The sequence below is a fragment of the Tachyglossus aculeatus genome, chromosome X1 (assembly GCF_015852505.1).
Source record: "Tachyglossus aculeatus isolate mTacAcu1 chromosome X1, mTacAcu1.pri, whole genome shotgun sequence".
Taxonomy (NCBI): Eukaryota; Metazoa; Chordata; class Mammalia; order Monotremata; family Tachyglossidae; genus Tachyglossus; species Tachyglossus aculeatus.
The window spans coordinates 123,776,465-123,790,335 of record NC_052101.1 but is presented as its reverse complement, the minus strand read 5'-3'; the positions used below and the strand labels follow the sequence as shown (position 1 = coordinate 123,790,335).

Sequence of the window (13,871 nt, the reverse complement as noted above, 5' to 3'; positions counted from 1 at the left end):
CCTACTGGGTATACGGCATGAGGTGCTCGGGACATACAGAAGAAATAAAATATAGGGTCCTGGTCCTCGAGGAGTTTTAAGATATAATGCTAGAAAACAGTAGACATAAATAAACAGGCCACAGAAAATAGCCAGAAGTTAGAGATACAAATCAATCAATCAATCACCAATTCAATAAATCCATGAGTGGCGAGGTGCCTGAAGAGGAGGGGGCCACATGACCAGGAAGGTGGGTGATTAATCAGGGAAGGCCTTCTGGAGGAGGTGGCTGTTTAGGGAGCTTTGAAAGAAGGAAAGTATGTAGTTTGGCAGGTAGGAGGTGGGAAGGTGTTCCAGGCAGAGGGAAGGGTGTGAGCAATAAGATGGGAGAGTAGAGAGTAAGGTACAGGAGGGTGAGATTGGGAGGTTCTAGGAGTCAGAGCTGGTTTGTGGCAGGAGAGGAGATGGGCAGAGTAATGGGGAGCCAGTGGCGGGGGGAGGGACAGCCTGGAAGCCAATGTTCAGTCAGAAGGAGGGGAGCAAGAGGCTGCACCCCAAGGCAGAGAGGTCTCGAAGAGGGTTAGCATTGCGGTAGAAGCCTAGGGGAGGGGGTTGTTCGGGATTGGGGATGGTTGGGATTTGAGTTCTCCGGAGACAGACAATTCACCGGTTGGCAGAACAAAGTAGCAGTCAGCCCCAGTGGGGCAGACATCTGGTGAGGCCTGAGGCCTGGGGAGTCCCCTGGAGAGGGGAAGGAAAAACACAAGAGCCTCGTACCCCCGGTCCCCATCCCCCAGACCGCCCTGTTCCCCTCCAGCCTTGCCTGCCCAAGGCTAATGAGTCTGGCAGCTTCTCCCTCCGACTGCCTTTTCACCAGCAGCCCGAGGCTCTTGGCGGCCACTTGACATCCTCGGCAGGTACTCGAGTTTCAAGGGCTGGTCCTCTCGCTATAGTGGCATTAAAGAGGTGGAATGATGGGTGGGGGTGGAGGGGGCAGGGAGAGGCTCTCACCCCTGGGGAAGGGGGGAGTCAGGGAGCTTGGGAGGGCCGTGGTGGGGGTGGGAGGATGTCCAGCCCAGACCTGGGTTCCCCAAATCGAGTCCTCCGAACTCTCCCTTCCACCTGCAAGGTTAATCTGTCTCAGCGGGATTCCTCCATGGCAGAATGTCGGGCCGAGCTGGAGGAGTTCCCATAGGGCCTGACCCCTTCTCTCGAATGACAAGTGTAGGATGTTTAGCTCGCCAGGGGACTGGGGAGGGTGTCCAACTCCTCAATTCTGCAGCCGGTTGCCCCCGCCCAACTCTTCCCCCCCTCCCCCCCACCACACACACCCTCTCATCTTGGGGGCTGTTTCCAGCCCTTAACATGGTATTTGTTTAAGCGCTTACTATGTGTCAAGCACTTCTTAGGGCCGGAGTAGATAAAAGTTAATCAGGTTGGACACAGTCCCTATCCTACATGGGGCTCACAGTCTAAGGAGGAGGGAGAACAGGTTTTGAATTCCCATTTTACAGATGAGGAAACTGAGGCACGGAGCAGTGACATGACTTGCCCAAGGTCACACGGCCGGCAAATGGTAAAGTGGGATCAGAACCCCGGTCCTCTGACTCCCGGGCCCGCGCGCTATCCATTAGGCCACCCTGCTTCTCCAGCCCTTGCCCTCTTCCTTCCCGCCTTGAGGGGAAAATCCCTAGGGAAAAGTGGTTACGTATTAGACACCGAGCTGCTGCATTAGCCAGCTACAATTAGACTATCAGGCTACCGTGAGCTATTACTCTTATCACCCGTCCGCGGCCCCCACCCCACCTGGGTGACTGTCTTAGCTTGCTTCTTCACCCCTTTCCACCCTTCTTCGCTGCCCTCGGAGACTCCCTCGCTGGCGTCCCGACCCGGGGGTAGGGGGGTGAAAGGGAGACCTCCTCCTTCCGCGGCCCCCGGCCCGGTTCCCGGTCTGCGTGGGGAAGGGGAGGGGAGGGCGGGTGCGGAGGTACTAGGAGGAATACGGCGGCAGCGGCCGGGCTGGGAGGCTTCCTGCGGCCGTGGTGAATGAGCGTTTGACTGCGCTGCAGCCGTCGCCGCCGGTATATAAGCCGCCGCGGGGCCGGCAGCTTCTCATTCCCAGCTCGGAGCCGCCCGCGTCGTTCAGCCCCCCTTCCCCTCCCCCCCGACACCGGGGCCCCGGGACCCTCCCCCCCCCAGCAGGTAGGCGCTTGAACCCAGTTCCGGCGACCCCCCCCTCCTCAATTAGCCCCCTCCTCCATGCCCCTATAACGCCCCGGGAGAGGGGCGCTGGGTGGCATGAGGCGGGGGCGAGGGGACCGTCCAGGGGGGCGGAGAGAAGCCGAGGGGAGAGCCCCGTGGTCCGAAGGAGAGGACTCCGGCCGCCCCCTTGCCCCCTCCCCAATTACTCCAGGCCCCAGGGTGTTCCCAGAGGAGCAAAGTGACCTTTTCCCCCTCGGGGTCAATCCAGATCGTTCTTTACCTTCCTCGGGACTCCCCACTCCTCACCCCGTCCCTTTCTTTCCAAGTTACCTGGGAAGTGGGCGCTGCCCCATCCTGGTCCTTTCCTCTGGGACAGCCCCCGGGGCGCACAGCGTCCGGGAGGAGACCAGGAAGCGACAGGTGACCGAGACTGGAAACTTCTGCTGGACTAGGGGCTGGGGATTGGGGGTTGGGGGGGCGCGGGGAAGGCCGAAGGCTGGGACCCCCCTCTCCACCCTCTTTTTTCCTGAGCTCCTTGTATGTCCGGGACTACTCCTGCCCTGTCCACTTCGAGCCCGCGGGAGTGGGGAGGGGGTGTCAAGGTACAGGGAGTAGCCCTCTCCTCCTTCCGTGCCCCCTCCCTACCCGATCTTTTTGGAGGGAGAGGAAGGCGCGGAGGATAGAGAGCACTGCGCCCGGCTAGATCCCCCTCCCCACAGCCCCCGCGCCCGGATGAGATCATGTCTCTAACGTGCTTGAAGATCCCCGGAGACTGGAGGTGACGAGGGTAGGGGTGGAGGGTGGGGGGGGCGGAGGACGGGACCTGCCGGGTCCCTGGTCTCGAGAGCGTCCTCTCTCCCTCTCTTTTTCTCTGTCTTTCTCTCCCGAGAAGCTCCTCCCGCGTGGCTGGCTCCTTTTCTCCCTCCCCGGAGGGATCCGATCGCCCGGCATCCGCCCGCCGCCTCCCCTTTCCCCCTCCTGTTGCTGCCTCCCGCCTTGTGTAGAAGTTCAACCGGGGCTGATTTGCTTGCCGTCCCCTCTCCCCCGGGGGTCACGTCCCCGGGGCGAGATGCCGTCGATCCCCTTCCCCTCGACCCCGGGAGGGGCTCCCGTAGGTTGCCCGCTGCCAGGGAAGCTAACGGGCCACTCCCAGGCGGCTGCGGAGGGGCCAGCTTCCTCGGCCTCCTCTCAGAGCACTGCCCGGGGTGGGGAGTGGGCACGCAGAACCTAGAGCAGCTGTGCCCCCAGCCCCTCTGACTGGAGACAGAGGTCTGTGAAGGGCTGATGTATCAACAGATGGGGCAACAGGGGAAGGGAGGTAGATGGCTGGCCGACCAGGGGGACGTGGAGATCCAGGTAGCGACTGAATCCAAGGGCTGGGCACTACCAAAATGCCTGCTTCTCTGGCCACCTCGGCCAGGATGGAGGGAGTGGGGTGGGTATGCCAGAGCCATCTGTGCCTTGGTCCCCCACAGCAGGCAGCAGTGCCAACCCTGGGTGTTGCGAGCCATCCCCGGGTGAGGGGGTGCCAACAGCTGACAGGCAGGGGGAAGTGCCCTCTGGGCTCTTTCTGCTGGTAGCCACTGGCCCTCTGTCTGATGGGGCCACCCTGGGCTTTGCTTGACAGTTTTGCAGAAGGTGTGCTGCTGCTCTCTGAACCGCCGTTGCTGCTGCTGCTGCTGCCGCCACTCTTCCTCCTCCTTCCTCACCACCAGCTCTCCTCTTCCTCCACCTCCTCCTCTTCCTCCCCTTCTCCTCTTCCTCCTCCTCCTCCTCCTCCTCCCCCGCATCCTGCTCTCCTGGCCCAATGAAGAAGACCAACATGTGGTTACTGGATCGGCTGCGGGGCTCCATGGAAAATGGCCGTGGGGGGGACTCAGGTGACAGATCCTCCAAGGGGCCTCTTTACAGCAACGTCCTGACCCCGGACAAGATCCCAGACTTCTTCATCCCCCCCAAGTTCCCCACGGGGCCGCCTGAGAGCGAGGGGGCGGGGGAGAGCAAGGGGGCGGGGGCATCGGCTCCTCCCCCACCTCTGGGCACATCTGCCTCTGAGCAGAACCTGGCACGGGGGAGCGGGGCCCAGCGCAGCCCCCGGTTGTCGGCCAAGGTGGCAGCGGAAAGCAGGAACCTGCTCAAGGCCGCCAGCCGCCACATCATCCAGATCGAGAGCGCAGAGGACTGGGGGCCCGAGGAGGCCTTTGGCACCAACGTGGACCCGCAGGCCCAGACGGCCATGTCCCTGCCCTACGTGCCCAAGGCCCAGACGTCCTATGGCTTCGCCACCCTCATGGAGAGCCCCCATACCCGACGTAAGGAGTCCCTCTTCCACAGCGAGCACGGCAGCCTGGCCCAGGCCACTTCGCCCGGGTCCCAGCGGCGGGCGGGTGGCAAGGTGAATGGGGAGGGCGGGCAGCTGACCCCAGCTGACGTGGGCATGTCGCTCATGAACCCCTACCGCTACTTCAGCGGCGGGGAGAGCGACACGTGCTCCTCGGCCGAGTCGTCCCCCTTCGGCTCCCCGTTGCTCTCCCGCTCCGTCTCCCTCCTCAAGCTCTTCAGCCAGGACAGCCAGGCCAAGGTCATCAAGCTGAAGCACTCGGTGGGCCGCCACAGCTCCCTGTCCACCGACGACAGCTCGGCTGACACCAGCCCCAGCTCCCAGCGGCGCGCCCGCTGCGCCACCCCACCGGGAGGCCCAGCCCAGGCTCCGCCAGCCCCAGAGCCTGGCCAGGTGCACCATGGAGAACACACGGTGCGCCTGACCAAGCGGGGGAGCCTGCGGCTGACGGCCGAGTACGACCCGTCGCAGGCGCGGCTGCGGGTGCGGGTGCTGGCTGCTGAGGGGCTGTACGACCGGCTCTTCGACACACGGAGCATCAACTGCTGTGTGGGGCTGTACCTGACCCCTGGCAAGCTGCAGAAGCAGCGTAGCACCATCATCAAGAACAGCCGCCATCCGGTCTTCAACGAAGACTTCTTCTTTGATGGGCTGGGGGCCGCCAGCGCCCGTAAGATGGCGCTCAAGGTCAAGGTGGTTAATAAGGGGGGCAGCCTCAAGCGGGACACCCTGCTTGGTGAGATGGAGATGCCTCTCACCACCCTGCTGCCCTTCTTATAAGAGAAGCACCCCTAGCCCTCACCCCGCCCCTGCCCACCTGCCCACCCCTCACTTGGGGCTAGCTTGAGGGGAAGATGGAAGCTGGCCATGGCCGGAGTGGGGGGGGGGGGGGGGGAGTTGGCACGGGATCTGCTGCCCAGGACGCGCCTGGCGGGGGGCTCCATTTGATGCCCCTTCTTTACCACCTCCGCCCCATCTGGGCTGCCTTTGGGAAGGTGGAGAGGGATCCACTTCGGTTGGCTGCCAATGATGGAGCTGTGGGGGGGCAGGGAGGGGATGGGGGAATAGGGGGATGGGGGGTGGGGCAAGGGGACACTGTCCTCAGTCAGCAGGGCTCTGCCACTGGATGCCCCCAGTGAGGGGAGGGGGGAGGGTGCTGGGCTGGATTGGGCAGGGAGGGGGATGGGGGGCGGGACAGAAGTGGGGAGGGGGGAACGACTGAGGTGGCAACTAAACCACTGGACCCAGCCCTCAATGCTGCAGCCACATGGTGGTGATTTTGGCATCTTACTACAGAATACTGTGGTCTATTCATTTTATTCATGGGGTGTGGGAGGGGAGGGAGGAAGCTGGAATATGGAGAAAGGGGGTTGGGGGGCAAGGATCTCTGAATTTTCCACCCTCTCATTCCCTTCCCGGGACTCAGGTCCCTTTGCTCAGCTCTTAGCAGAGGTAGGGCCTGAGATGCCAGGTTTCCTGGGAGATTACCACATGGGCAGCAGAGGGATGGGGAGTCAGTTCTTGGGCTGAGGTTGGCAGCTGGGGCCCTCTTTTGCCCTCCCATCTTGCCCCCTCACCCTTCGTCCCCATGGGCCATTGATGAAATGCTACTGGGCTCGCTCAATCCTTGCCCTGGCCGCTCTGGGGAACACCGAAGGGCGTGAGGTAGGCGGGAAGTGTCCTGTCGTGCGTCTGGGCCATGATCCTGTCCCTGCAGACCAGTGAGTTGCTGCCACTACCCTCTTTGCTCTGGTCTCAGAAGAACGAGGATGGGGAAGCAGGCGGGGATTAAGGATTCAACCATCCAGCCACCTTTATCAGTGCCCAGCTGGAGGTGGGTGGGGTGGGGGAGAGAGAGAGGGAGATACTGTCATCGGCCACCAGCGAGGACCAAGACTCCAGGCCCATGCTCCTGGGGAAGCCAGTTTGACATGGACCTATGTCTCCAGAGTCCAATTTCCTTGGGGAGCAGGTCGCCCCCGCCGGGGCAGAGAGCCCTGTTTGAATCTGTTGTACTCTGTGGTGTCTGTTGCACCGCTTTCTCTGCATGGTCATAGGCTTCTGTGGGAGGGGTTCCCCCTTTGTGCTAGCCACGCACCCCCCTTTCCCCTGTCCCCGACTGTCATTTCCTGTGTTTGATGCCCCTTTCCTGTAACAAACAGCAGATGGCAGCTGTCCTAAGTCTTATTGTGTCAAGCTATTTATATTTGGAAACGAATCGATTGCTCGATGTATTTTACTTGAGTCTTATATATATATATATATATATATGTTTTGGATATGGGGTGGGGGTGGGGGCGTGGTTTTTAGCGTTTCCCTATGTGCATGTTGTTTGGGGGATTTTTGTAAAATTCCTAGAATGGTTTTGTGGATTTGTGTCTTTTCAGGCTTCAATGGGAACAGAAGTAATAAAGCTGTAGCTGCTCTGGGGAGAGGGGTGGGAGAGATGGCCCAGCCCTCTGCTGGCTCAGGGTTGGAGCCATCACCTACTGCCCTGCTGCCATCTCAATGCTCCCAACCCTTTAAGACCCTCAGCCCTGGGAGGGAAAGAGGAACACACAGGAGGCTGGGCAGGTTCCCTTCCCCTTTCTGCCCTGGAGGGGAATGGAGGCATTCCGTGCCTCGCTTTCCCTAGGTGAGGCAGGATGTGAATCTCTCTTCCCACCCCTCTTGCTTGTTGCCAGAGAAGAGAGACCTCTGCAACAAGGTGTGTGTTGAGTGGGGGTGGGGGTGGGGGGGTTCAAGCTGTGTTTCCTCTCCTCCTCCATTGGCTCTCACCAGCAATGAAATTCTAGGGTCACTGCTCCTAGGTGATGAAGGCCAGAAGAGTGCATCAGTGCAGTAGGTGAGGTCCCTTCTGGGGCAACGCTGTGCCAGACTGAGGCGGGGGTCCCTTCCCTAGCTGCATCCTGAATCAGCCCCCTCCCTGCCCAGCCTCATCACCCCCATCAGGTTCTTTCTCCACATCCTCACCCACCGCTGCTCCAGCTCTGGGGGGGCCCAGCCCCTCCTGCATAACTGGAGGGAACATGAAGGCTGGCCTCCAAACCTGCATCTTTCCTAAAGCCCCCCCCCCCATCTTCCTGTCCCCTCCATCCCTCCCCCACCTTGCTGTAGCAAACGGAGGGAAGAACCCAGGAGAATGGAAGAGGAGGAGTTGGGTTCTCCCCTGATTAGCCTCATTAGAAAACCAAGAGGGCTCGTTCCCCCAGGGGACCTCTTTGATTGCTGTGACGTGGTTGGCTGGCGGCCTTCCAATCCAGATGGTGAGACTGGGGGGGAGGACGACGGGACCCACGATGAGGGGAAGGGGAGGGATGCTGGGGTGGGGGGGATGCACCCTCTCTTCCCTCCTAGCACAGAATTAAGGGAGTTTCCAACAGACACCCAATTCCTAACTGCCTGTCTCGTGTGTATGTGTGTGTGTGTGTGTGTGTGTGTGTGTGTGAGAGAGAGAGAGAGAGAGGGAGAGAATGAATATGAATGAGATAAGGAGGCGAAGAGAAAAAGAGAGTCAGGTGCTTTAAACTTAGAGCATAACAACAAACAGGGATGGATTTTTGTGTGTACACAGTATGGTCAAGGCTGTGGGTCCCACATTGGCCTTTTCAGCCGCAAATGCGCTCATAGGTGAACTTCACCATAGGTGTTGTAGTCTTCGAATACAAAGGACAACTCTGTGTGTGTGTCTGTCTGTCTGTGTATGAGTGTGAGAGAGAGAGAGTGAGCAAGAAATCCACAGGGAGGTTGCCCAAAAAGGGAAATCACAGCAGCAGGTAGGGGGCAAGGACTGAAATTTCACCCAACATTTGATCAATCAATCAATCAATCGTATTTATTGAGCGCTTACTGTGTGCAGAGCACTACTAAGCGCTTGGGAAGTACAACTTGGCAACATAGTTGCCAGTTGATCTCTGCTTCTGCTCCCTCTGAGCTGGTTCATTCACTGCCAGTTGTGTGGGCTCATGGGAGTGTGTTTGCCTGTGGATAACCTGTGCGTGTGCGTGCCCATATATAGTACATACGGCTCTGCCTTGGAGCATGTATACAAGGTTGATTCTGGGTGTCATGTGTGGGCATACATGCAAATAGGTCTGCCTGTAGATGTACATATATGTGAGGCTATATTGTGGGTGTGCAGGTGTGTGTCTGTGTGAGGGTGTGTGTGCATGCATACATGGGGATGTGTGAGTCTTGTGGCAGCTGTTGGAAACTTTCAGTTCTCCAGGTTCAAAGCATTTCAACCCCTGATCTTGACCTCGAGTCAGGGGGATCAATGAGGTGACTTGACTTGCAGCCCTGGTGGTGCGGGTCAGTGCCGCAATGTAGTAGAGGGTGTGGGCTCCATGGAGGAGGAAGAGGAGGAGCAGGGATGCTGCTATGCTGGAAATTCCTTACTTCATACTGAGGTGGGGGTTGGGAGGGGCAGGAGGGGGGGAAGGGTAGAGTGGTGGTGTGGGGATGCGGGAGAGAGAATCCTTCCAGACTCTGAATGATGCCACCTGGGCTGTTTTATCCAGCCCTTCCGCCACTCACCCTCTCCATCACCCCCCACTTTCCTCCCTTCCTCTTTCTTTTCCTGACACTGGGCTGTTCTCCTGGGGTCTCCCCCAATAGCCCAGAAAGCCTTCCAGATTTCCCCTGGGGCTCTGGAATCATAAGTAATTGGTCTGGCCTGGTTGGAGGAGAAGAAGAGGAGGAAGAAGAGGAATGAGAGGGAAAGTCGGGAGGGAAGGAAAGCTGCATGGGGTGGGCCTGGGGCAAAGGTACCCACAGGCAGGGTGGGAGAAATGAGTGCCCAGAGGGCACTGATCTTCCTCCCACACAGGAACTCTGTTCCCTGCCTATGCCTGCGGAGCCCCACCTCCCTGACCCTATGCCCCCTCCCCATCCGAGGGCCATGTTGCTCTGGCTCTCCTAGGCCCCTCCTCTCTTTTTCTATCTTTCTCCACTTGTTTGATATATTTCTGTGTTTGGATTCAACTGATGACTTTTGAAGTGAAATAATAATAAAAAACCCCTCTGAATGTTCGTTTATAAATGAAGTTTTTAGTGCAATAAAGTTATTTCTAAAGCAAAAAAGAATGCTGACTGGCAATGTTTTATCTGCAATTAATAGCCAATGCTGTTAACAGGGCCCTAATTAATAACGTAGTGACATTTGCCCAAATTCTCTATTGGAGTGGGTCTCTCAGCCACAGCTGGGAAATTCTTCTCCCCTTCATTACCTCTTCCCTCATTTGAGGAACGCCGGGGTACCTGTCCTCAGAAGTGAAAGTAAGCCGGGGCGGGCGTTCCGGAATGGATGATTTGGAAGCGTCGAGGAGCCTAGCTCCATTTTGTCTGGCCGGACTTTAGACGGACCCAGGAGATGGAGGCCGAGCGCAGGCGCAGAAACATCCCTCCCCACCCCCAACCCTCCACAGAGGGGGTGGTGGTCGGCAGCACAAGGGCTGCGGTATTCCAGCTGCACCACCTGCTCTCGCCGCAAGCCCCACACGGTTCCTGGTGGAGGCGGAGGGCCACTCTTATTGAGGGGTTGGGGGGCATCTGTCCGGCGCCGGGGCTGGCAGGGAGTGAGCATTGCTGGGGAGGCAGCTGGACTCCGGAGGTCTGATGCTGCTGGAGGAGGACAGGGTTGCACTATGTGACACCTCTCCGCCTCAGTGCCGCTCTTGTCTCATGCCCCCTGCCGTGCCCTGACTCTTGCTCCAAGACCACTGCTGCGACCCAAGCCTGGTGACCCAGCTGTTTCTAGGGTGAAGGAGATGGAGATGATCCGTCTCCATTCCCACTACCTCTTTCTGTTCTGCTATGGTTTGGGGACGATCGGCAAACTTCCTACAGAGGGGACCCTGGCCTAGGAGTCAGAAGGTCAGGGGTTCTAATCCTGGCTCTACCACTTGTCTGCTGTGTGACCTTGGGCGAGTTTCTTCAAGCGTGGCTCAGTGGAAAGAGCAAGGGCTTCGGAGTCAGAGGTCATGGGTTCTAATCCCAAATCCACCGCTTGTCAGCTGTGTGACTTTGGGCAAGTCACTCAACTTCTCTGTGCCTCAGTGACCTCATCTGTAAAATGGGGATTAATCAATCAATCAATCATATTTATTGAGCACTTACTGTGTGCAGAGCACTGTACTAAGCGTTTGGGAAGTACAAGTTGGCAACATAAGAGTGTGAGCCCCCCATGGGACAACCTGATCACCTTGTAACCTCCCCAGCGCTTAGAACAATGCTTTACACATAGTAAACACTTAATAAATGCCATCATTATTTATTATTTATTCTCTCTGCCTCAGTTACTTCATTTGTAAAAGGGGGAATGAGACTGTGAGCCCCACTTGGGACAGGGACTGTGTCCAACCCGATTTGCTGGTATCCACTGCAGCATTTCAGACAGCGCCTGGCACATAGTAAGCATTTAACAAATACCACAATTTGTGGGAGCAGGTGGGGTGGCAGCCAGAGACCCACTGGACTGGCCCTGGGTCCCCCACAAACCTCGGATCCGGGCGGGAGGGATTGGCCTAGCTCAGCCCGAACTGCAGCTTCACCATCACACTGGGAAGCAGCCATCACAGGACACCCCTTTTGAGGGTTTCTGTCCCTTGCTTCAAAGGTGGGAGGCTGGAAAGGGGCTGGGGCTTCTGGCCTCTGCTCATAGCCCCTTATTCCATTTTGATTTTACCCCTTTATGAATCCAGCCTAGCCTAAGGGAATTTATTTAGTGCTTTATTAAGTGCATACTATGTGTCAAGCACTAATCTAAGCACGGGGGTAGATTCAAGTTAATCAGGTTGGATTCATCCCTGTCTCCCCCTTAAGGAGTTCACAGTCTCAGTAGGAGGGAGACCAGGTATTGAATCCCCATTTTATAGATGAGGTAACTGAGGCACAGAGAAGTTAAATGACTTGCCCAAGCTCCCACAGCTGACAAGAGGCTGAGTTGGGGTTAGAATTCGGGTCCTCCAACTCCCAGGCCCAGGCTCTTTTCACAGGCCATGCTGCTTCCCATTATTCTGCATGCCCCAAGTAATAGTGTGATGGCATGGGCTTATAGGCAATATGTATATGTATATATATATATATATATATATATATATATATATATATTTTTTACTTCCACCCCGGCCTGACCAGTTCTAGGTCAGAGGGTGTCAAGGGGCCGAGGGGGAAGCAGAGAAGCTGAGGTTCTTGTTCTCGAGGATTTCACCCTCTAACATCAGCTTGACGTGCCCGGAATGAATGGACCTGCAAAAGCAGCAGCCGTGTTGGCTGCTCTTTGGCTCCTGGCCTGATTTCTCTGTACCCAGCGAGTTGTTCATTTCCCAGTGGATCTCTAGTGTGGAGGAAGTCAAAGAGGTGGGATTGGACAGGGCCCTCCCCCAGGCAACAGGCTCTCCAACCTTTCCCCTCTGAAAGAGGTTCACTCAGGGCCGGTTGAAGTAGTCCGGGCAGCCATTTTCCTCCGCCGGGTGGCTGCTGCAGCAGGATTGTTTGACGTCTCTGAGAGCCGCCTCCCCCCCACCACCCACCCCAAATGCTGTTGGGAATGCTGCCAGCGAGCCCGGGAGAGAGAGAAGCCAACTGCCACATGGACAGCCAGATGGGAGGAGGCCCTAGCGCTCTGGAGAGGCCTGAAGCCTGGCGGGAAGGGAAGGGAGGGAAGGCTGGGGAGAAGACGGAATCGGGCTTCTTCTTCCCGGTCTGAGGCTCCTGTCCGGAATTTTGGGATGCCCCACCCAATGCAGATGGGATGCAGATGGTGTGGCAGGTCCAGCCGCTACTTGAACGGAAGCTCCTTGAGGGCAGGGATTGGATCTACTAACCCTTTTGGACTCTTCCAAACATTTAGAACAGTGCTTGACAAACAGTAAGTGCTTAATAAATACCATGGATTGATTCCTTGGCTCCTTCATTGATTAGCCAATCATGTGGGGACAGCACAGGATGGGAGGAGACCTGATTGACATTTACAAAATCCTGAAGGTTGTAGAGAGGGCCAACACAGATCTGATGTTTTCCAAGTCCTGATCCACTAGGACCGGGGAGGGCCCGCTGGAGCTTGAGGGTGGCAGAATAATAATAATCACTGTGGTATTTGTTAAGCACTAAATTTGTGTAGAGCTGGGGCAGATGCAAGATAATCACTTCAGATCCAGGCCCTGTCCCACTGGGGCTCACAGTGTAAAGGGGAGAGGGAACAGGTGTTGAATCCCCATTTTACAGATGAGGAAACCAAGGCCCAAATCATTCATTCATTCATTCAATCTCATTTATTGAGCGCTTACTGTGTGCAGAGCACTGTGCTAAGCGCTTGGAAAGTACAATTCGACAACAGATAGAGACAGTCCCTGCCCAACAACGGACTCACAATCTAGAAGGGGGAGACAGACAACTGAACAAAACAAGTAGACAAGTGTCAATACCATCAAAATAGATAATAGAATTATAGATATATGCACATCATTAATGAGAGTGATAAATATGTACAAAAGAAGTACATATATGTAAATATGTACAAAGAAGTGATGTGACTTGCCCAAGGTCACACAGCAGATAAATGGTGAAGCAGAGATTAGAACTCAGGTGCCCTGGCTCCTAGGCCTGTGCTCTTTTCACCCAAGGAAGCATTCATTCAATTGTATTTATTGAGTGCTTACTGTGAAGCAGAGCGTGGCTCAATGGAAAGAGCCCGGGCTTGGGAGTCAAAGGTCATGGGTTCTAATCCTGGCTCTGCCACATGTCTGCTGTGTGACCTTGGGCAAGTCACTTAATTTCTCTGAGCCTCAGTTACCTCATCTGTAAAATGGGGATTAAGATTGTGAGCCCCACGTGGGACAACCTGATCACTTTGTATCCCCCCCGGTGCTTAGAACAGTGCTTCGCACATAGTAAGGGTTTAACAAATGCCATTATTATTATTATTATTATTACTGTGTGCAGAGCACTGAACTAAGTGCTTGATACAGTACAATGTAACAATAAACAGACAGATTCCCTGCCCACCATGAGCTTACAGTCTAGAGGGGGAGACAGGCATTAATATAAATAAATAAATTACAGCTATATACATAAGTGCTGTGCGGCTCAGCCTGGAGGATGAATGAAGGGAGCAAGTCAGGGCGACGCAGAAAGGAGAGGGAGAAGAGGAAAGGAGGGCTTGTCAGGGAAAGTTTCTTGGAGGAGATGTGCCCTCAATGAGGCTTTGAAGGGGGAGAGAATAATTGTCGGTCAGATACGAGGAGGGAGGGCGTTCCGGGCCAGAGGTAGGACGTGGGCGAGATGTTGGCAGTAAGATAGATGAGATCGAGATACAGTGAGAAGGTTAGCATTAGAGGAGCGAAGTGTG

The 13,871-nt window shown here is 56.4% G+C and overlaps 1 protein-coding gene across 2 annotated transcripts; it reads left to right on the top strand.

Annotated features, from left to right (window-relative positions):
* The first annotated feature begins 2,299 nt into the window (after positions 1 to 2,299).
* Positions 2,300 to 5,364, top strand: C2CD4C (C2 calcium dependent domain containing 4C). Of its 2 annotated transcripts, none has more exons than XM_038739836.1 (2): positions 2,300 to 2,601; positions 3,809 to 5,364. In XM_038739836.1, the coding sequence occupies exon 2, from the start codon at positions 3,989 to 3,991 to the stop codon at positions 5,300 to 5,302; it is 1,314 nt and encodes a 437-aa protein (XP_038595764.1). In that variant the 5' UTR covers positions 2,300 to 2,601; positions 3,809 to 3,988; the 3' UTR covers positions 5,303 to 5,364. The 2 variants fall into 2 exon arrangements, with proteins under 2 accessions (XP_038595764.1, XP_038595763.1); XM_038739835.1 differs by lacking the exon at positions 2,300 to 2,601 and adding an exon at positions 2,777 to 2,959.
* The last annotated feature ends 8,507 nt before the right edge of the window (positions 5,365 to 13,871 follow it).

Excerpts from the sequence above, each read along its gene's own strand:
- C2CD4C (XM_038739836.1), top strand. The coding sequence starts at position 3,989 with ATGAAGAAGACCAACATGTGGTTACTGGATCGGCTGCGGGGCTCCATG.